Source organism: Ascaphus truei, chromosome 6 (genome assembly GCF_040206685.1).
Source record: "Ascaphus truei isolate aAscTru1 chromosome 6, aAscTru1.hap1, whole genome shotgun sequence".
Lineage (NCBI taxonomy): Eukaryota > Metazoa > Chordata > Amphibia > Anura > Ascaphidae > Ascaphus > Ascaphus truei.
The window spans coordinates 56326626-56348603 of NC_134488.1; the positions used below are offsets into that span (position 1 = coordinate 56326626).

A 21978-nucleotide genomic window follows, 5' to 3' on the forward strand; every position below is an offset into this window, starting at 1 on the left:
TGGTGATAAAAAACAGAGACAACCTTAGCAGTAGTTATTTTGGGTTTTATTAATGGCATCACATACAATAAAAAATATAGAGCTCTCCGGTAGTCATACAAAGGTACAATGTGGATAGCCAGAGAGGAACTATTTCTGAATATTAAAAATATGCTATGTGGCATATTGATTTCCAGGGATCCATATTAATTATATTAAAAACAAATCATTCCTGCTACAAGATATCAAAATAAATCCCTACCCACTAAAAAAAATTATTATAAATATGATTTCATAAAGTAGGGTGTTAATTCATAACCCAGAAAGGAGAAATTCTGAAAGGTCAGTATGGAGAAATTTGTGTTGTGTCGTTTTCAGTCATACAAGACCCATGCGTTGGTATAACGGATGTTAGTGCTAATGTTTTGCAAATGGGTGTAACACGCCTATCCACAGTGCTTTCTTACAGTTAACACAGGGATTTAACGAGGTCTTAGCTAGGTCATACCTCAAGATGACGTTCGCTTCATTCGGACCCTGAAGTACGTGGAGAGACTCCTGAGATACCTGGGAGATATGCTAATAGGATATGCAAAATATGTTGTAATTACGCCTATTGGCAAATCTTCCAGGTATTTCAGATGTGCTTCTTTTTGAGCATAAAAATAGGTTCCTCTCACCCTTCCTTTTTTTTTCCTTTTTTTTTCTTTTTTTCTTCTCTCTCTCCCTTCCAGGGTCTGGGTGGAGCTAATCAACTCAAATATACTGAAATCCTGATGTAAAACAATTGCACCTGGTATATCAAAGGAAAAACGAACTATTGAGTTCAATTGGACTTTTTTCCTTGATACGTCTGCTGTTTTTTGCACCAGAATTGCACTACTTTGTTTTGATACAAATGCCCCAAATGATCTAATCCTATATCAACTACTCAATTGTCATTGAATTTTTATTATACCATGAAAAATAAAATTAATAAATAATATGAACGATTGATAGAACTACAGTGTTTGTGTGTGTATATAATTTTTTTTTTTTTTTTTAATGAAAAATACATTGCAAGTAATCGGTTATAAAATGGTCCGTATCCAGAAATTGTCAGTAAATAGAAATTATGCAGCCAACAAACTTTTGCCTTTTTGAAGTGTTAAGTATAGGATTGCTGACTACTTCGTATCATGCATGTAGTTACAAACAAATAGTAGCAATTATTACACACAGAGTCAAAACTGGTTACCAAAGATGCCTCTGGCTTTTTGATGTCTATTTTTGAACATTTGTAAATCTGTCAACGTTTGTAATATTTTGTGACTTACAATTGCAGAGGAACTAGTTATAAGAAATTTTACATGAAAGTGAACTGTTCAGAATGTGAATTCCACATTCCATGGTCACTTGGCATTTTGATGTGTTTTGGGTCTAGTGGGTTATTAAGTTGAGGGCTGACCTACAATCAAATTGCTGCACAATCCCATTTAATAGTTTTATAAATGCAAGGTGTCAAACAGAAAAATGATGTCCCCAATTACGGTATTTTCTTTTCTTTCATCCCTTCAGATCAGCTTAAAATTTCTGACTTTGGCTTAGCAACTGTATTCAGACACAATGCGCGGGAGCGGCTGTTGAACAAGATGTGTGGAACTCTTCCATATGTTGCACCAGAACTGATCAAAAGGAAAGATTTTCATGCAGAACCAGTGGATGTTTGGTCATGCGGGATAGTACTGACTGCCATGCTCGCAGGAGGTGTGATTCTTCCTTCTTTATTTACGTATAAATCTATTTTTATACCAATGCAAGTAAAAGACTGTTCTAAAAATGAAAACACTGTTCCAATTCTTACTATAAATTATAGGGCTTTTATAAGTTTTCCCAATTTAACATGTCACTTTTCTCAATGTGTGTTTATTTTCAAAGTATGGTAATAAATAACTAGTTTGTCATATGGAGATCTATCTATCAGCACTTGGATCATTGCTTTCATAAGATAGAATGACGGCACAAAAATTGTAGGGAAGATTGCTTTATGTTTGAAAGGTATATAAAGAAAATGTAAAATAGGGGATTTGCATGTAATTATCTCGTTTTAATGTAGCACTTTTTTAATTGTATTTTTTTATAGTTTAAAAAAACAATTTTTATTGGGTTTACAAACATTAAACAACAATATTACAATATTGAAAGAAAAAAACAATAAAACACAAACATACTTTTACACAAAATAGTTTTTTAGTATATGTAGCACTTTTAAAATCAGATGTTGGACTACAGGAATTTAAAATACTGTACCACAAATAAATGTATCAAACAGGGTGTAAACATTCAGTAAAGGTATCTTTTTATTCATTAATAATTTTTTATAGAAGAGCTCTCAATGTTTCTTATTATGAATTAATACTTTTTACCTTGTAGAGTTACCCTGGGATCAGCCAAATGAAACCTGCCAAGAGTATTGTGATTGGAAAGAGACAAAGCACTACCTCACACCGTGGAAAAAAATAGAATCCACACCTCTCGGTAACTAGCAATTTCCATTATATTCTATAGTTCGTAAAAGCTGCTCCCTTTTTTTTATTATTTATTTTAATTTGCATACTTTTTTTTTTAAAACTTCTATTTTTATTAAGATTTTCAAATATAAAGGGGAAGAGAAGGGGTATAAAAAAAAGGGGGGTGGGGGGGGAGAAACAATTTTTTTTGTAACAGAATTCTCCACAAAGCTATGAGTAAACAAAGTCTGTCACACACAACACTCAGGTGTGCAGGAACGGGTCCAGTGAATACCAGATGACCTCTATGATAGAACGCTGTGTGGGTTTACTAGGATAGAACACCATATCGCAGACTGTATGTACAGGCATACCCCGCTTTAAGTACACTCACTTTAAGTACACTCGCGAGTAAGTACATATCGCTCAATAGGCAAACGGCAGCTCGCGCATGCGCCTGTCATCACATCCTGAACAGCAATACCGGCTCCCTACCTGTACCGAAGCTGTGTGCAAGCGGGGAGACTATAGAGCCTGTTACAAATGCGTTATTTACATCAGTTATGCACGTATATAATGATTGCAGTACAGTATATGCATCGATAAGTGGGAAAAGGTAGTGCTTCACTTTAAGTACATTTTCGCTTTACATACATGCTCCGGTCCCATTGCGTATGTTAATGCGGGGTATGCCTGTACTAAATTTGAATAAAATCTCAATAAAAACCCTTACAAATGCGCACTCACAATGAGTGCAGTGAAAACAAACATGGAGTGAATCACGGAGCGACGACCATCTCACTGCTCCTCTCTCCAGATCGAGTGAACGCTGGTGTCGGGCGGGTGCTGCTTCCTATTGCGCCCGCTTGGAAACAGCATCTGCACTCCATGGGGCTCTCTCACTCGATGTTGCTCCTTCTCTCCTACTGGATTCTACACGTTTCGCTTGATAGAACAAGCTTCGTCAGGAATCCTCTCGGGGAGTGCCAGTAAACCATTTGTCTCAAATGAGAGGCTATATAATATTTTAAAATATTTGGTACTGCCATACCACCTCTTTCGTTTGACTCCAACATAATTGACCTGGCTAGTCTTAGTTGTTAATGTTTCCAAATAAATTGCATAATTCGATTTTTGAATTTCTTTTATATTTGTATGTGGGATAGATACTGGTATTATCTGAAAATAATACAGAAGTCTGGGAGAATATTCATCTTAACCGCGGTTATACGCCCTATCCAGGAGATGCAATGAGAGTTCCAAGCTTGTAGGTCTTTTTTTTATCTTTGAGAAAAGCTCAGGGTAGCTATATTTATATAGTGATTTCTATTCTCTAGTAAGGTGTATCCCCAGGTATTTTAGATGGGTCTTTTTCCACTTGTAGTCAGTGCCGTTTAAGGACCTCAACCTCCATTTCTGTTAATGTTAAATTTAGCGCTTCCGACTATCCTACGTTGACTTTATACACTGAGCTCCCCATACTGGGGGTGACCTGACGTCGGACATACAAGGCTTCCTCCCACCCCACGCAATCCACCTTCTATTCTCACTCCCCTGATCGCAACCTCACCAGAGCTTGCTTAGAATATATATTTATATAAAGAGAAAAGGGGAAAATGAAAATACCCCTTAATAAACACACCAATTCCTAACAACCGTGGGACCGGTAAACAAATCAATCCTTTTGTATTAGAATACACTTATAGGGAGGGCTAGGCTTCCCGGGGCAGAGATATAAAAAAAGATTTGATATATTATCATTAAATGTTCAGTATCTTTAAGCGTTGGATTTCAAGCAAAAATTGCTCTTGACCTTCAGTGAAGCTTAATGTCCTTTGTGTCTATAAACATAAACAATCCCTTTCTAGTCTTTGGGCCAAGGAACCCTCACCCATCACCAGAACCCTCAATCTGCTCATACACCGGTTTCATCCACCAATCAACAGAATGGTATTCAGGAAGTGGGCGGTAGACTCCAAATTGCAGATGAAACAGTCCCTAAAGTAGATTATAAGGAATAAATGGGGGAACGGTGGTTGTGGGGGGGGGAAGCAGAGGGGAAACAGACATAGCTATAGATCCAGTATAGACCTCTCAGGGTCGTCGTGGGTAGCTGGATCGCCGGTTAGGGGAACGGTTGTAGACTCTTATTGAGTTCCAAGGTTCTGGTGAACATCAGGGGGACTCAGTGGGACTCTCCAAGAACATAGCTGATCTTAGCTCTTTCCCCTCTGGGCTACCGCCCCCTCGGCCGATCGATCGTCCTCTGTGTTCTCGTCCTGAGATCTTCGCTGCTGACCCGATGCCTCCCTGGGGGTCAGATTTAACGCCGATAGAAAGGATGCAGATGCCTCAGGGTAACAGAGTGAGATCTGTCTGCCTTCATGATTGACTATAAGGCGGAACGGGAAGGCCCATCGGTAGCGAATCCCCTTTTCCTGGAGTAATGCAGTCACAGGTCGCAGCCCTCTCCGCCTATCTGTTGTCAGCTTGGAGAGGTCCTGGAAGATCTGGATGGAGTAATTTTCTAAATCAATTGAGCCTCTGTTTTTATAATAATTTCCTTGGTTGCATATTGATGAAGCCTCAGAACCACGTGTCTGCTTCTTTTGAGGTCATCAAATCTCTGGCCCAAGGCTCTGTGAGCTCTATCCATCAAAAGATCGCCATCTTGTAGCTGGGGGTCATTTGACAAAAACAGTCTCTTAAGATATGGCTAGAGGGCTTCCGTGGACACGTCTCAGGGATATGGTGAATTCGTACTGTAGGTTCTTTCTTCAGTCCTTGTTCTCCGAGTCATCCATACTGTCCCTCATAGCTCTTATCTCTTCGTTGAGACGCAGGACCTCATCGTCCATATTCACCTGGTTTTGTAAGGAAACGTCCATCTTATTTTCCAGCTCCGTAGTTTTTTGGCCAATAAAGAGTATTCTGCTTTAAATTCCTTTACAGGGCTGACTGAAAGCCCACTTGCATTTCTTTGAGCATGTTCTGGAGGTCCTGCTTTGTGATCACTGTTTCTCCCTCATCCATGTTATTCTCAATTTCAGTGGCAGTTCTCACCTCTGTCGCTTTTCCTGCTGTGCTTTTCTCTGCAGAATTTCTTAGGGTTGCCTTCTCACAGAAATGTCCCCCTCTGGTCCCACAGCCTGTCTCTCGCCTTCCTTGTCTGTGTTTGCCGATGCGCGCTCCCGTGTGCTCAGCTCGGCGCCATCTTTGTTTTTCCTCTTTTCAGCTGCCACTGACTGCCCGTGGCTGAAGTAGGAGAGAACCCTGCTTGTTCCCCAGACTGCTAGTATGTCCCGCGGGAGAAGTTTATGCACCAATCAGGGGGTTATTTAGAATATAGTAGCGGAGTGCACGGAGCTTCATTACTTAGCCTGTGTGCATCCGCGTTAACGTCACGCGCGTCCCTTAATTTGCATTTTAAAACATTTCTAGTAAAATTATTTTTATCTTTTCAATTAATTGGTTTGGTTCAATTCTCAATATTTAGTAATGATCAATTAAACTATGTCACCTATAATAGAAGAAAAACCCGGGAAAGGTGTCCGCAGGCTATGAACTTGCAAGCAGGTCTACAGGATTTTTTTGATGCTACTGTACATAAAGTGGAAAAATTAATGGGGGGGGGAAAAAACAAAAAGCAAATGGGTTTTAAGCCGCCTATTTATACAAAAAAAAGAATGAGGATTTGAATATCATATTTTCAAGGCTGCTCCTTATTAAAAGCAAATCAATTAGAGTAATTTAAAAGAAATGAAGACGAATTTGTAGGTGGAAGACCATACAAAGTAAATAGTGTCTTACCTCTAAGATTTATCCTATACTGCATCTTTTAAAAGTCATCGCCCTACACCCCGTATATATTTCTTTGTTGCAGACGTTTCTCTGCTGTTTTTTTGTTCTGTCGTTTTTTTTGTTTTTTTTCCCCTTCGTCTGTGTTTTTTTTTTTTGGTTAAGGAACCCAATAATTATATGGTGACATTTTGAGGAACCCCAACCCTCTTTAGTAGCACCTGAGATCAGATACATTGTAAATTCTTCCGTATCTGGTCCATTTTTGTCAATTGACCTGAAGAGTGCAGGGAACACTTTCGGGGTGCCCAGGGACAGTTTAGGACCTTTTGGTCACAGCCGTTTCGCCATGATCAAACGACTGCGGGTGTTTTAGCTGCTGCTCACTTCACCGCTGGGAACCTCGGCCATTTTGCGTCTAAGGTAAATCCGTAACCTTAGCCTTTACCCCCCCAAAAAAAAACAATACTACCCCCTATCCTAAAAACCTCAACTTCCTACCCTAACCACTAAAACCCCTTAAATTAACCACTTTCCTTAAAACTTACCTTCTGTGTAAGCGACCTGCGGCGGAGGGTCCCCCTGCAGCTAAATGCCGGCCGGGAGTTGGTCGTGACGGGATTGACCGTGACCAAATGTCCCATTCTGGCCAAGGGAACACAAGAGTTCCTTGGAATCCCTGTTGGAAAAACACTGATCTACAGAGTTACACTGACTAAATCCTTTTGTTTTCAAGTATTCTTCCTACTCAAATGAAATTCAAGCAGAATGAAAACAAGTAGAAATAAAGAGTAAATCAATGGTGCATTCACACGGAGGTCAGGGCCAATGTCACATTGCGGACGTCTGTGTTTTGCCAGTTTGAAGACATACTGGATATCTACTTGAGATCCCAAATTTGCAAATAGGTGATAACTTGTTGGATATCCCAGACTTGTGTTTTGGTGCAGGAACCATATTTTTGTATTTATTCCTCGCTTATGTTAAAAAGTTGACATTAATAGAAGCTACATGGACATCTGGTCTCTTGGCTCCTGTCGTTCTCCTTAATCTTCTCCAACTCAACTTTTTTTTTGTGGACCGGCAGAAGAAACAAATCTATGTAAACCTTTCTAGTAAGCTTTATTTTTATCGGTAGAATATAAGAAAAGGTTACATTGAAAATAGAACTTTCCATAGCATTGGATATAATTAATCTTGAAATCCAGTGCTTTTTTTGCTTTGAGACTTTGGAACACCTCGGAATATGCAAAACGTAATAAATGAATTGTCTTCTTTCTTTTTAATATTTTTATAGCATTGCTGTGCAAAATATTAACGGAAAGCCCATCTGCAAGGATGACTATTCCAGACATCAAAAAGGACCGGTGGTTAACAAAAGCATTCAAGAAAGGTATGCTCTTTTTTGAAAAACGTTTTAAATACATTCTTTTGCTTAACTACTGCTTCAATTCAATTATTTGTTTACTGTTTGGAGACCACTTTTTCCCCTGAATGTCTTTCTTTGTTTAAAACAATAGGCTGTCATGTAGGGGTATGTTACTTTTATTAATAGGTGCAAACAAGATACTGTATTTCACTGAAAAAGAGAATCCTGGTTTTTTTTTTTTTGATGCACTGCAAAAATGGATAAATGTAGTTAAATTACAGTAGCATCGCTGCTTTAAAGTAAGATGTACAGAAATCAATGTAGTGATGTGTTGGTTGCCTCCTAAAGTGGTGGTGGTGGTGGTGGTGGTGGTGGTGGTGGTGGTGGTGATAAAACACTTGAGAGCACATCTCGGTTCCACAAACTTGCTTTACCGCATAATCACACAACCTAAAGTGCTCCTGCTGCAGACAGAGATTCGAGGTAATTGCATGCAAATAAACACTCCAGGTGCTTCACTGATTTTGGTTGTTTTCACTTTTTAACGTGACAGCTGTATTACAGCTTTTAAAGTAAGGCAAGCGTCAAAATAGAGCATTACCAGCAAACATACATTTGTGAGTAGGTTTGCTGGCTTTGCACTTATTTGACCCATGCTGTGCTTTAAAATCTGGGCTATGCAGCAGGCATAAGGTTAACGAGATCTATATTTTCTAGTGCATGCCATTACCCAGAACCCTTGGCTGCAGTGGGAGCACTGTATGCTGTGGGATTATTTGCTAAATCAGAACTGTGTACCTGTCTCAGACATGAATGCCCATAAGTGTTTTTTGTCTGTACTATGTACAGTGGAGAGTTTTTGTGACTTCTTTACTCGGCCAAACCCATTTGTGTACTCCCAAAGGTGTAAAAAGAACCCGCATGTCCTCAGGAGGAGCATCAGAGTCTTCAGGGATATTCTCTAAGCATATCCGATCCGACATGGACCTGTCGCAGAAGAGCAGCGCTTACAGGTCAGACTGTTTAACACGAAGGTGACTGCTGTCGTACATGTAGACCAGGCCTGTACCACTCCAATCCTCGAGGGCCTCAAACAGGCCAGGTTTTCATGCTATCCCTACTTCAGCACAGCTGGCTCAATTAGTGGCTCAGTATAACTGAGCCACTAATTGAGCCAGCTGTGCTGAAGTAGGGATACTGAGAAAGAAAAACACCGGGTGGAGCAAAGGCACTACCTCCCGGATAAGTCCCTTGATATTGCACTCAGGATCTGTGAGGGGAGAGTGCCCTATCTAATAAGAGATATACAGTCAAAGACAAAAAAATCTGGTCCTATATGCGGTGAAATATGGGTATGAGTAAATTAAAACCAAATTTATTAAGTATATAATGGAATAGCAGGAAAAACCTCTAGGGAGGAAAGTGGAGCACTGCGCAGGGACAAAATGCAGAAACCGGCACACCAATACTAAAAAAACTGGTTTATTGATCGACTAGGTGAGACACCAACAACATAGCAACCACCCACTCTGACGCGTTTCGGGCTAGGCCCTTTGTCAAAGAGTATAACCCCCCATAGTAAAACACACAACTTAAATACACATCTTACCTAATTGATGGAATGCATAACCGGAAGTGACGTATGCGGGACAAAACGGAAGTATCACGAGATTAACCAGTGAGACTGGAGTATCTAGGAGACAAACCGAGAGGGCCTCATAGCGCCACCTAGCTTGGAGGACCCACCAATGAGGTATAAACTATACAAGAAGACAGAAGTCATAGCCTTACTGAGTGCTCTCACGGCCGGAAGTGACGAAAGCGGAACCAAACGAAAATCTCGCGAGACTCTACCTTTGGTAATTGTGTCTCTAATAAATCCCACTTTATGATTTAAGCCGGTTAAGATGGCAGCCACTTATTCATGAGCTATAGGATTCAATTACACTGTATATCAGTATTTTCATGTACATTTGAGCAGCTATATAAGGATTTATATACCCAGGATCAAGATTGTTATTATCCAGTCTATATGGGATCTATTGGATGAACTATTATGTGACTGTGATTTGTTTTTGCTGCACCGTGGATGGACTTTATGTCCTTTGTTTCTCTATATAATGGAATAAAATGTATCAGACCAGATTGGTACAAAGGGAGTGTTTAACACTCCCTTTGTACCAATCTGGTCCGATACATTTTATTCCATTATATACCTAATAAATTTGGTTTTAATTTACTCATACCCATAAGGGACGATGAGTGCATGTGTTGTTTTTCACAGGACACCTACAAAAAACAAAACTTCTTTTGGTCATATTGTTTGTTTTACTAAAAATATATACTGATTGGTTATTACTTTGCTGTTGGAGCGGCTAGGCACTGCATGAGTGACGTTATTTCATAATTACTTCGCCTTGGTGATTTATGTGTGTTTTTAAAAATAAAAATTAAATTTAACTTTTTTTAAATCCAGTGACGAGAAGATGGCATATTCTAGTACACAGCCAGAGCCCCGCACTGCTCTGTCCAGTTGGGACAGCAATCCCTCTCACATCGACAAGCTGGTGCAAGGAATTAGCTTCTCTCAACCTGCCTGCCCTGAAAACATGCTTCTCAGCAGCCAGTTACTTGGGACGCCAGGGTCCTCTCAGGTAAAAGGACACATGATGTACAACTTAACTCCTTCCCTTTTTTTAATCGATTTTGTGCTCTTGGATAAAGTCCAGGAATTAAAGATCATGAAGAACTTACACAACCTTTATAATTGAACACTGTTGGGGGTATATGCCTGTTGTATTTTGGGTACGATTTTACTGAACGTTTTAGTCTAGATAGTTTAGCTGGCTGTTGGTGCATACAGACTTCTAGTGCCAGAAGGTCTTTGATTGTATAAAAATACAACCTATGATCGAGCACACAAAATATAAAGAGAAAACATAATTTAACTTAGCTGCAATAGTCCAGTGCCTCCACCTGACTGCATGTCTAAAAACACCAAGGATAAGGAATAGGAAGGAAAAGCGAAAGATGGGCACGGATTTGAAAAAAAAATAAAATGGAATTTATTCAATCACCAAAAAAAAAATCATAGAAAACGGATGTTTCGGTCCCACAGGGACTTTCATTGGAGCAAGATGAAGGTCTATGTTGGACCGGAACATTTGTTTGCTATGATTTTTGGTGATGGACTAAATTCCCTTTAAAAAATAAATGTATCTATGCCCAGCTTTTGCTTTTCCTTTCTATTATTTATGGACTGCTTTGTAAATTTGAGCCATGATGTGCTCCATCCTGAGATCTTTTTTTTCCCTCTATATGCGTTGCAAGGTTAATTATCCTACAGCATAGGGTGGCCTTATTGTCATGTCTAAAGTATCAGTAACAGAAAAAGTTTACACAGCCATATTGAACTGAGACGTAGGTTTCGGACTATGGTCCAATAAAAAAACGTTACTCCCTTTCCCCCCATCCCCCCATCCTTCTCTCAAACAAAACAAATGAAGACATGAAATAAGAAGCTACATTTCTTGGTATTTTACACCTTAAAATCTGTCATTTGTTTGCCTGTCACTGGCATTTGTACTGAACTCTCCCGCTAGTAAACCAGAGGAATGGGATAATTAACGACTGGCCTTTTTGCTGCAGGTCTCAGACTTTTTTTAGGTTTAATGTGAGGAATATCAAGGTATGGGGTTAGAGTTTTTAGATTTAGGGGTTCTGTTTAATGGTTAAGGTTATAGGCTGCAGTTATTGGGATTACCCAAATTAGCCCAGAATCCCTGAAACTCACTGGGTCATCTGCAAGGGCCAAATGACTGCGGCTAACTGTCCTAGACCCGTATGAGAGTACCTATATTTTTAGGCAACTCCACCGTTTCCTCCCCCACATGTCATTTGATGAACATCTGTTTCTTAAAACCACAGAACCCATGGCAGCGTTTGGTCAAAAGGATGACCCGCTTCTTTACGAAGGTGGATGCCGAGAGCTCCTACAGTAACCTGAAAGATGCCTGCGAAAAGATGGGATATGCCTGGAAGAAAGGTTGTGCTAACCAGGTGAGTGACATCTCCCTTGAAAATTGTTGCTCTTAACACCTTCAGCACATCAGGTTTCAAGCAAAAGCACCTCTCACTACAAAAGCCAATTAAAATATTCGTCTGAACATTGCTATTGCCTTTTCTTTTTACAATTTTGCCCTTTAAATTATGATAAAATATCATTCAGATCCGGTGCTGAACCTGCCACACTGTTTCAATGTGGAACCACAAAGTTAATTTATATATTGCAAAGCTAAATCTTTATTTGTGTGGCTTATTGCTACATCCAACATTTCACTCTCCAAACCAGTTAAAAAAAAACCACACCACTTTTGACATTATGTTGACATGGAGAGATATTTTGAACATTTATCTATTGCCATAAATATTCTGTTTCCAAATAATGTACCTGCTGAATTCTATCCCCAGCCCTTAACAAATGCAGTGTGTTTTGATAGTGTCCATGCAGTGCTTTTTGTTGCTTTGATTATCAGAAGTTAAGTGTTCAAGTCTAAATGTATGTCTTCAATTAAGATATTAGAGAAAAAAAATAAGGACAGCACTCCAAAAAACTCGGTCAGTAGATCCTGAAATCCTTGCACAGAAGAGACAAAAACATTCCCAATTCGGTGGGGAAAAAAAATAGTATTTTATTGTGCTAGAAAATGCAATCACATTACAATGTTTATGGCCACTCAGGGACTTTCATCAGGTAAGTGTGTAAAGTGCATATTCAACAAAGCATCACTTATATACCCTCCCAGCCAATTGCCAGCGGAAGTGACACCAGTCCCTGTCCCAGCCTATTAAAATTATTGGATATTTTGTTAGCTGATATGTTTTTAACTTTTTGCAATTCTAATTTGGGTTGTTAAATGGGAGTGCGCCTTTAAGAACATACAGGGTGTCAAAATACCATTCAAGTGAAGAATTTGAGGTATTATCTGCTGTGTAAACTGATTTGTCCCACCTGCTACTTTCTGTATCTGGATATCTGCCAAGAAGGTGGATAGGCGTACATGAGAGAGTTGATGGTCATAAGTAGAATAGGGAGGATCTAAAGGAAAGGTATAAAGGTAATCAAAGGAAATTAGACATTAAGGCATTGCTAAACAATTGCATTTTAGCTCTTTCACTGTCAAAAGGATTAGCAACACATTTTTGTATTTCTACTCGCCACAATTTCTTATTTCACAGCGGCATAGCCATATTTTTCACCATTTTGATTGCTTCCCTTCCAGATGACTATTTCCACCACAGACAGAAGAAACAACAAGTTAATATTTAAGGTGAACCTGGTAGAAATGGATGAGAGAATTCTTTTGGATTTTCGCCTTTCAAAGGTACACAGAACATTTAGATTTTGTTTGATATGTCATCTATTTTTTCTATTATTTTTTATCTTGCGAATTGTTGAATAAAGCACATGAGAATAACAAACAAATTGATTTGTTTGCTATGGTACAGTCCCACATGAGATCAAAGTGAATGAATGACATTGATCTGTTTAATCGAATAATCAATGATGAATCCCTACATGCAAATACACTGGGAGTTCAATCTTATGAGTTATTTATTTTATATATGTTTGAAAAATCAGAAGGTTATTCTGTTCAACTAAATCTAAACACATATGTAGATGAAAGTGATAGATATTTATTTATTTATAAAATATTTTACCAGGAAGTAATACATTGAGAGTTACCTCTCGTTTTCAAGTATGTCCTGGGCACAGAGTAAAACAAATAATACATGGTTTCAAGTACAGTTACATAAATGAACAGGGTATACATTATATACAAGACATTGCGTGCACAGTTAAAGAAAATATATATTATGAGCGTATGAAACAGTTACAGACCAGGTTAAAATGTGAGACGTGCTTAGGATAAACACACGGCTATCCTAAAATATGAAAGAAATAAAAAGATCAAGGTTTTACAACAGATGAGAAAATGAGCAGACTGTAAGCCAAGGGATTCTTATCTGCCGTCAAATACTATGTCACTTATTCTAAATAGGACGATCGCTGATCAGGTGCTATTGCCCAGACAGCCCCAATGACTTCAAAGGGGCTTTCCTTGCGATAGTGCTGGATCTCGCACGTTATTAAATGAGGTCCTATGTTTCTTTATCTTTATCTACCATATACAAAAAAAAAGCATGATGTATAAAAAGTACTGCACATTGAACAACTACTACAGATAGAATAATTAGAATGCTGGAGTCGGGGTTCTCGGTCTTATTTCTTGAAGTGTAAGGCAGACAATCCGTTCTGACAAGCTTGTTCATGCAAGTAAAGCTGAACATCAGCAGTAGTCAGAAGGCAATTAATAAAGCAGTTAGATGAGGAGTCAATTTCTAAAGATTATTATAGGCAGTATGTATAATATTCTTTCTAAAAATATCGGTTATAGGTTCATAGGAGGTTCATTGATGTAAATGTTACCTCCTCTTAGAGCTATGGGTGCTAAGAAGCCAGTGCATGGAGATTTTGAACGAAATGGGATTATAGTAACCGTGAACTGTATGAGGAGGTAACCTCTGCATCCATTAATGCCTCTTATGAGCAACTTTTTTTTTTTTTTAATGATTTGGTGAATACTACCTATAATTATCTACAGCAATTTACTTACTGCTACACTTTACAGCTTTATTAACGTCAGTAGTACTAACTTTGCGTTTTGCCAGTATTAAATCTGACGTAGACTTGATGAAATAATAGGATGCTCATTACCGTAGACTTTAGCATTTTAGTTTTCACATTCCCCCCCTCCCGCCCGCTCTTCCCCCCTTCCCCCCCTGGTTCCTACTATACAAACTGAGAGAAAGTAGTGCTGGTACTTCCTTGTATTTAGATCAGGGGGAGTTGTTCATTAAATATTCTTAAATCTTTTATTTTCATCCATGCTCATAGAGTAGACTATTGTCATTCTACTAATTCAGTGTTTCCCAACCCTCTCCTACGGAACCCCAAGCAATACTGGGCTTGAGGAATAACCAATGCACTTGCACACAGGTGATTGTAGCAAATTTGCATTGAATAACATGGTGGTGGTTTCCACAGAAAACCAACGCGAGTTCATAATGGGGATTTGTTTGGTAATCCTTTTATACTAGTGGTTTGTGTGGTGGTTTCCACATCACAAATCTAGAGTAAATGGTCAACCTCGTATGATAAACTATACCTCTGCAATATGATGCCCAAGTTAAGTGGTGTTTTATCTTATCTAGCTGTTTATGTTACAGGGAGATGGATTGGAGTTCAAAAGACATTTCCTGAAGATAAAGAAGAAGCTGGACAATATTGTTGCTAGCCAGAAAGTATCTTTGCCTGCCACCTGATTGTTCAGCTAACCAGTCACAGGACAGATGGGTTGCTGCTACAGTACCTTGACCATTTAACTCATGCATCTGTTGATGTTTAACTAACTTGACAGGTTCATCCACCACATCTTGCAAGTGTATGATTTTTTTCTTTTCTTTTTACCATCATTTTTTAAATAACTTGCCACAAAGTCACTGTTGCATTATTTTGTAGTTGCTAAGCATTTGATGTTCAGCAAGGTGAGTGGAAGTGGAAATGGTGGAATCGTTATTGGCATCAGGTAAAAATTGAACTGATCAGGAGAAGTAGATGAGTTAGTTTTGTAGTACAATGCCTGCATCTTTGTATGGAAATGGATATCCTACGCACTTGCTGTTTTTATGTGTGATTTTTTTCTCTTTGCGTTTTTGTGTGTTTTGATATTCGTGTTGCAAGCCCATTTGGTAGCAGAGGGTTTGTGTTTTTTGCTTGTCACTGAATTTTCCTATGTAAACTTAACTCAACACCAGGGATGTTGGTCCAGTTACCTAAATTCTAGACATAAATAACTCCACAGCTAAGGACTTATGCAAAACTTGAACAATGTTTCCAATCTGTGATGCAGCTATTTATCCAACTTAAATTGGGTTCTTGATCATTGTATATAAATGGTGACATAAGTGTGTCCTTGTCATTATTCATATACTACTGTACCATATTCCTGACAGTAAATCGACCCAAAAGTGCAGCATATTGTATCAGCTAGGTGGTGTCTGTTTTTTTGATTAACAACCTTCATATGTAATGAGGCCTCGGAAAAGCTTCCAGGACTCTGGCTTGTGAAATTTCTTTGTATATAAAGTAACAATCTTGAACTTTGTGAATTTCAAGGTGTACCAAGCAGTTGCAGTAGAAGTAAGGCACTACAGGAATTGTACCATACCAACTGAGCAGGCAAATACACAGCAGAATCTCAATATTGAGGACATTGTCTTGTAATATATTTGTACTAAAAGAGAGCGAGCAACTTATGTGAAACGACGATGAACACGTTTCTTTTTTCCATAGAAATGTTCCATTGACGTCTCATACACAGAGTATTATTTGTGGTGTCGCCTCAAACTGGAGTGATAGCTTGGTTTCAGACAATTTCATTGTCAAATCAATGATTTACCCAGCATCCCATTTTCCTTTATCCCATCAGATCTTTCTCCCTGACTGATTTTCTTTCCAATTCTAAAACCTGATCTTTTTGTTACCCCATTACTTTCAATTTTTCATGCTGTTAAAAGAAAAGCTATTATGGAAATACAGTGAGTGCTTACCATGCCTCGATCAGTGTAAAAAAAAAGATTTAATAATGTGAAGTTTAAAAAGCATTGTAAATATTGTGTTTATTTTTAATTTAAAAATAAATGCATTCCTTTTCAAACAAATACAAGTGACTTGTCATACAAGTGCTAGCCTATCGTATTCTAGCTATGCCTTATACAGTTTAAAACAACAATCCATTTGACAGATACATTCCTGGAGTGATGCAGGGATGCTGCTGATTTTTCAAAAACGAGCAATACTTAAAAACAAATAGTAAAAATCTGCAGTTCTCTTCTTACTGCATGTCTGCATGTAGAACCAAGTTCATGTTGTAATGTAGTCTTTTACACACAAGACTACACAAATGCTTATTAGTTTGTTGAAATGTTTGACCTGCTTGGGCAATACAACTACAAGAACTATAGCAGACAAACTTGTTGAATATGTTCTGCTTAAGGTAATCAAGACTCTGGTAGGTAAACTAATTATTTGGTATCTCTGTTCTCTAAGGTAAAGAAATATGTTTGAAGTATGCAAGAGATGCTCTTTACTGCTTTATATTACAGCACGGTCGTATTGATAAGGGAAACTGTTGTAAACTATATGAACACATATATACACAGAAAGCAAATTAAAAAGTGACATCCATGCGGATACCAAAGGATGCTTTGTTTAAGCACTGGTTCAAATGCCCAGAATATTTTCTTCTTACCATTATATAGGGTCCTCAAGAAAATGGAAATAAAGTTTACATATGTGACGTGAGCAAACTGAAAAGAAATTAGAAATATTGAGTAAATATGAATGCAAACATTAATATTCAGGGGTATTAAATATAATATTTCATTAGATTGAAATTACACGTTGCGGGGTGTAGAAAGCATGACATTACAATGGCATTGTAAAATAATGTTATTTATATTATGATAATAAATATAGGATGAACACACAACATCCCCTTGCTTAAGTTGTCACTTGTTATCCAAACCAAATCTGTCTTTCTCTGACCTCTTTGTTATCTCTCAAAGTTTTCTCAATTTTCAAAAGATTTTTTTTCCATTGTTATAGTAAGTATAAATCTTCTCACAGAATTTTAAAATACTTTGAAGGCTAAAAAGGTGAATAATTAAATCCTGCTGTCTGATTGGGTTACAATTCTGGGATAATAATCATAACATAAACATAAAAAATATTGTACAGTAATTGGGTATTATTTCGCCATTAAAAAAAGATATATGGTGAAGAGAAAGGGAGGAAAAATTTAATTAAGTAGATACTGGATCTCCCCTTCCATTTTGTCATTTATTTATCGCTTATCTGCTTTACTTCCTTATTTCCATGGTTTCTCTATTCTCTCCTATATATTTTTTTTCCTTTTTGATTCTCTCCCCCCCCCCCCAACTTTCTTCTGTTCAATATAGTGCATTTTTCTCTATCTATCACTTTTCCATTCTCTCTTACATTTTCAGTTTCCTTGAATTTAATTTTCTCTCCTCTACCTTTTCTCAGGAGTCCTTTATCCATCCTACTCTGTTATCTTCTATTCTTTCCAGTACAATGTATAAACCTCATGCTTCACTTCTCTCCTTTTTTCGAACAGGTGACCATACAAACATGACTACAAAGTACAGATATAGCCAACATTATTGCATCTGCTGGCGAGCTCCAGTAGATGCAACCATTGTTTTGAAAAAGCCATGTCGTATAAGAAGGTGGCGAGGCTACCATGGCCTTTCACCCACAGGTGTGCACAGGAGTGCCTTAAACATTTGTGTTCCTTGCAATTGCAACTGAGCAACAACTTTTATATAAAGTACTGACTAGGTTACTTTTCTTCCTTTTCTGTCTGTCTTATTCCTCGCTCTGGACATCTTCAGTCCGTATAGACAGTCTACTGAACTCCAACAAAAGCAGACATGTCAACCTGTTCCAAATAAGTCCATTTTGCATTTACAACAAGCTTGATTTGATGAAAGAAATATGCAGATAATGTTGCAATCATTTTCTTGATTTCTGTCATGACTTTTCTTCCATTCATAACATTTGTAGCATTACAGAAGCATATGTTGGTAAATTGTGACGCTTTTGAACAATTTAAAAATCACAATCTAACATTTGTTAAAACAAGCTGCACAATGTTATTCTAGCTGATTTTCTTTTTCTTTAATTAACCAATAATGAAAGCAGTATGTAATCTATTTTTCTGAAATCTGATGATGCTTTTAAGAGTAGACATTTAATACTTTGGTTCAAAACTCTATTAGAAATATAAACATGAAACCAACATTACTAAAATGTAAATGTTCATTTAAATCCAATATATGTTAAAGTAGGCAATTCAGCATAGCGGGACCAAAAACACTTATTTTTAAACAACTTCTCAAACTAACTGATTTCCTTAGAAATACTCTATTACCATTCCAATCCAGTCCAATTGGATTGAACTGGTTGTTAGGAGGATAGACAACAGAGTGTTGTCATAAATGGAACCTTTTCAGGTTGGATTAAAGTGAGTGGAGTACCTCAGGGATCGGTACTGGGACCCTTGCTTTTTAACTTGTTTATTAATGACTGTGAGGGTGGCATAGAGAGCAAAGTCTCCATCTTTGCCCATGGCACTAAATTGTGTAATGTAGTAAAATCAGAGTAGGATGTAATTACTCTCCAGAAGGACTTGGATAGACTGGCAGCTTGGGAATGTAAATGGCAGATGAGGGTTAAAACCGATAAATGTAAGGTTATGCATTTGGGGAACAAGAATATACGTGTGACTTACAAATTAAATGACTGAAAATTTGGTCAGTTCATGAAGGAGAGGGGTTTAGGAGTGCTTGTAGACGCAGGCTTCGCAATGGTGCCCAATATTATGCAGTAGCTGCAAAGGCAAATAAAAATGTATCTTCCATTAAACGGAGAATGAATGGAAGGGAAGTAAGCATAATTGTGCCACTGTATAGAGCAGGCCTGCACAACATACGGCCAGCGGGCCGCATGCGGCCCGCCTGGCCTCTCTGTGCGGCCCGGGATGACTCCGGCCGGGCGCCAGTTAATTAATTAAATAAATATTTTTTTTTAAATGGCGGTGATTCATCCACCCCCTCCTCCCCCTCCCTCCTGGATTTTGCGGTGCGCGGGAGCAGCAGCAGCATGAGGAGGATGTGGCAGCCGTGAGTATTTTTATTTTCAATAGCAGGATGCCGGGGGGGCGGGTTGGAGGTCAGAGCATGCCGGGGGCGGGGCTTAGTACCGGGGAGAGGATGTGCTGATCTAAGAGAGGGGGGAGGGGTGTGTGTGTAAAACGGGCTGGTGGGGGGTGGGTTTGAAAAACGGGCTGGTGGGGGGGTGGGCTGCTGACATGTGATGGGGGGTGGGCTGCTGACATGTGATGGGGTGGGCTGCTGACATGTGAGGTGCAGGGGGGGAGTGATGTGAGTTGCAGGGGGGGGAGAGAGTCATATTGAGGGGAGGGGGAGAGAGAGTCATATTGAGGGGAGGGGGAGAGAGTGTCATATTGAGGGGAGGGGGATGATGATGGTGAGAGGTGCTGGAGGAGAGATGATGATGATGAAACCCGTGCGGCCCAAATTTTTTTTCCTTGGAGCAGTTCGGCCCTTCTCACTTTACGAGTTGGGCAGGCCTGGTATAGAGCATTAGTAAAACCACACCGTGACAATGGAGTACAGTTTTGGGCATCACTCCATAAAACAAGTAGAACTCCATGGACCTAGAATAGCCACCAAATTAATAAAGTGAATGGGAAAAAAAAATCTGATTTCGGAGTAGAAACTAGCTAATTTTGTTTTTGTTTACATTAAAAAAGGGGATATAACTATACAAATATATTCAGGGTCAATATATCGAGCTTTCAAATGAATTATTCATCCCAAGGGAAGTACAAACTTCTCGGGTCGTCCCTTAAGGTTGGAGGAAAAGAGATTTCAGAAGCAATAGAGGAAAGGATTCTTTACAGTAAGGGCAGTTAAAATGTGGAATTCATTACCCATGCTGACTGATGGTAGATACAATAGATATCGGGGGGGAAATGGTTGGACATATTTTTTAGAAAGGAAAGGTGTACAGGGATATACCAAATAAGTAAACACAAGAAGGATATCGATCCAGGGAGAAATCTGATTGCTATTATTTGGAGTCCGGAAGGAATTTATTTCACCCCCTATGAAATACAATTGAATAATGTTTCACTGTGGTTTTTTTGTTTGCCTTCCTCTGGATCAATACAGGCATACCCCGCATTAACGTACGCAATGGGACCGGAGCATGTATGTAAAGCGAAAATGTACTTAAAGTGAAGCACTACCTTTTTCCCACTTATCGATGCATGTACTGTACTGCAATCGTCATATACGTGCATAACTGATGTAAATAACACATTTGTAACAGGCTCTATAGTCTCCCCGCTTGCGCACAGCTTCGGTACAGGTAGGGAGCCGATATTGCTGTTCAGGACATGCTGACAGGCGCATGCGTGAACTGCCGTTTGCCTATTGGGCGACATGTACTTACTCGCGAGTGTACTTAAAGTGAGTGTCCTTAAAGCGGGGTATGCCTGTATACGGTAAGTACAAATATACTGTAGGACAAGTATCTGTTGTCAAAGTTTAGCATAGGTTGAACTTGATAGATATGTCTTTTTTCAACCTATTACGTAACTATGTAACCATTAAAGTAACTTAATCAGGAAAGACTTGCATGTTTCGGAGGGCTTTTTCAAGACCGCTTGAAAATCCTTTACCTTGTTTGGGAGGCTGGGCACTTCTACTCCATGTTTTGGTTGTAAAAGAATTTCATGTTTTGATTCTGTGTATGCCAAAATGTAATTTGTATTTTACAAAATAACGGGGGTGGGTGGAAACTAATAATAAACAGGAACATTTTAAAATGGCTTTATAAAGCATGAAAAAAGACTTCAGTATGAAATAATTAAAACAATTCGGGAACTGAAAAACTTAAAATAAGTTAAAAGAATACTGGTATATGGGCATTTGGCCTGGGGTTTATGGTTTTGGTTCTAAAATGCTTAAATGTTTTGGATTGCAAGGCTCTGATTTCACACAAGTATACAGTAATAAAAAAAGTGTACTGGGTGCGTCTATGTAACAAAGTGAACAAAGTGCAAACTCACATGAATGGTGTAATCACCAAAAATACAATGTGATAGTGTACAAATAATAATAATGTGATTATAATTAGTGTGATAAACAACCATCACCAAGTGTTCCTAAATAAAGTTGCTAATACAACAAATGTAATAAAATAAGCTGCTCAAATTTGATTTCACACACCTGGTTTTGCAAACCGCTACATATTACATAATCTTTCAAGAAAACACCGGTTTATTACATTAAATAATTTCCCCCCACTTGAAGTTATCATACAACATGGCAGGGGTATCTGCCGCTGCTTCTCCTTATGCGTTTTGAGATGTTGCTGTTGCTTAGAGAAGGCGAGGTCTGATTGCATACACATGGTAGTATACTAACCCTTAAGTGGATACAGGTTTCATGATTAACAAGTAGGAAAGGAGTATATAAGATTCCATCTCCTAATTGCAGTAAAGTGCATAGAATACTACAATACAAAACCTTGAAATAAAGTGGCAATTAGTAGTAGAGCAAAAATATGCTGGAAATACTGGATTTATTTATATCAACAACTTATGT

At 38.5% G+C, this 21978-nt stretch overlaps 1 protein-coding gene across 3 annotated transcripts in view; it reads left to right on the forward strand.

The window, feature by feature from the left end:
• CHEK1 (checkpoint kinase 1) overlaps positions 1–17249 on the forward strand; it is a 50390-nt gene extending 33141 nt beyond the window's left edge. For all 3 annotated transcript variants that reach the window (XM_075604342.1, XM_075604343.1, XM_075604344.1), the window contains exons 6-13: positions 1537–1725; positions 2392–2496; positions 7564–7659; positions 8540–8648; positions 10112–10289; positions 11563–11694; positions 12918–13019; positions 14926–17249. In XM_075604342.1, coding sequence (XP_075460457.1) covers positions 1537–1725; positions 2392–2496; positions 7564–7659; positions 8540–8648; positions 10112–10289; positions 11563–11694; positions 12918–13019; positions 14926–15021 — 1007 coding nt within the window. In that variant the 3' untranslated portion in view covers positions 15022–17249. The remainder of the gene's footprint in view (positions 1–1536; positions 1726–2391; positions 2497–7563; positions 7660–8539; positions 8649–10111; positions 10290–11562; positions 11695–12917; positions 13020–14925) is intronic.
• The last annotated feature ends 4729 nt before the right edge of the window (positions 17250–21978 follow it).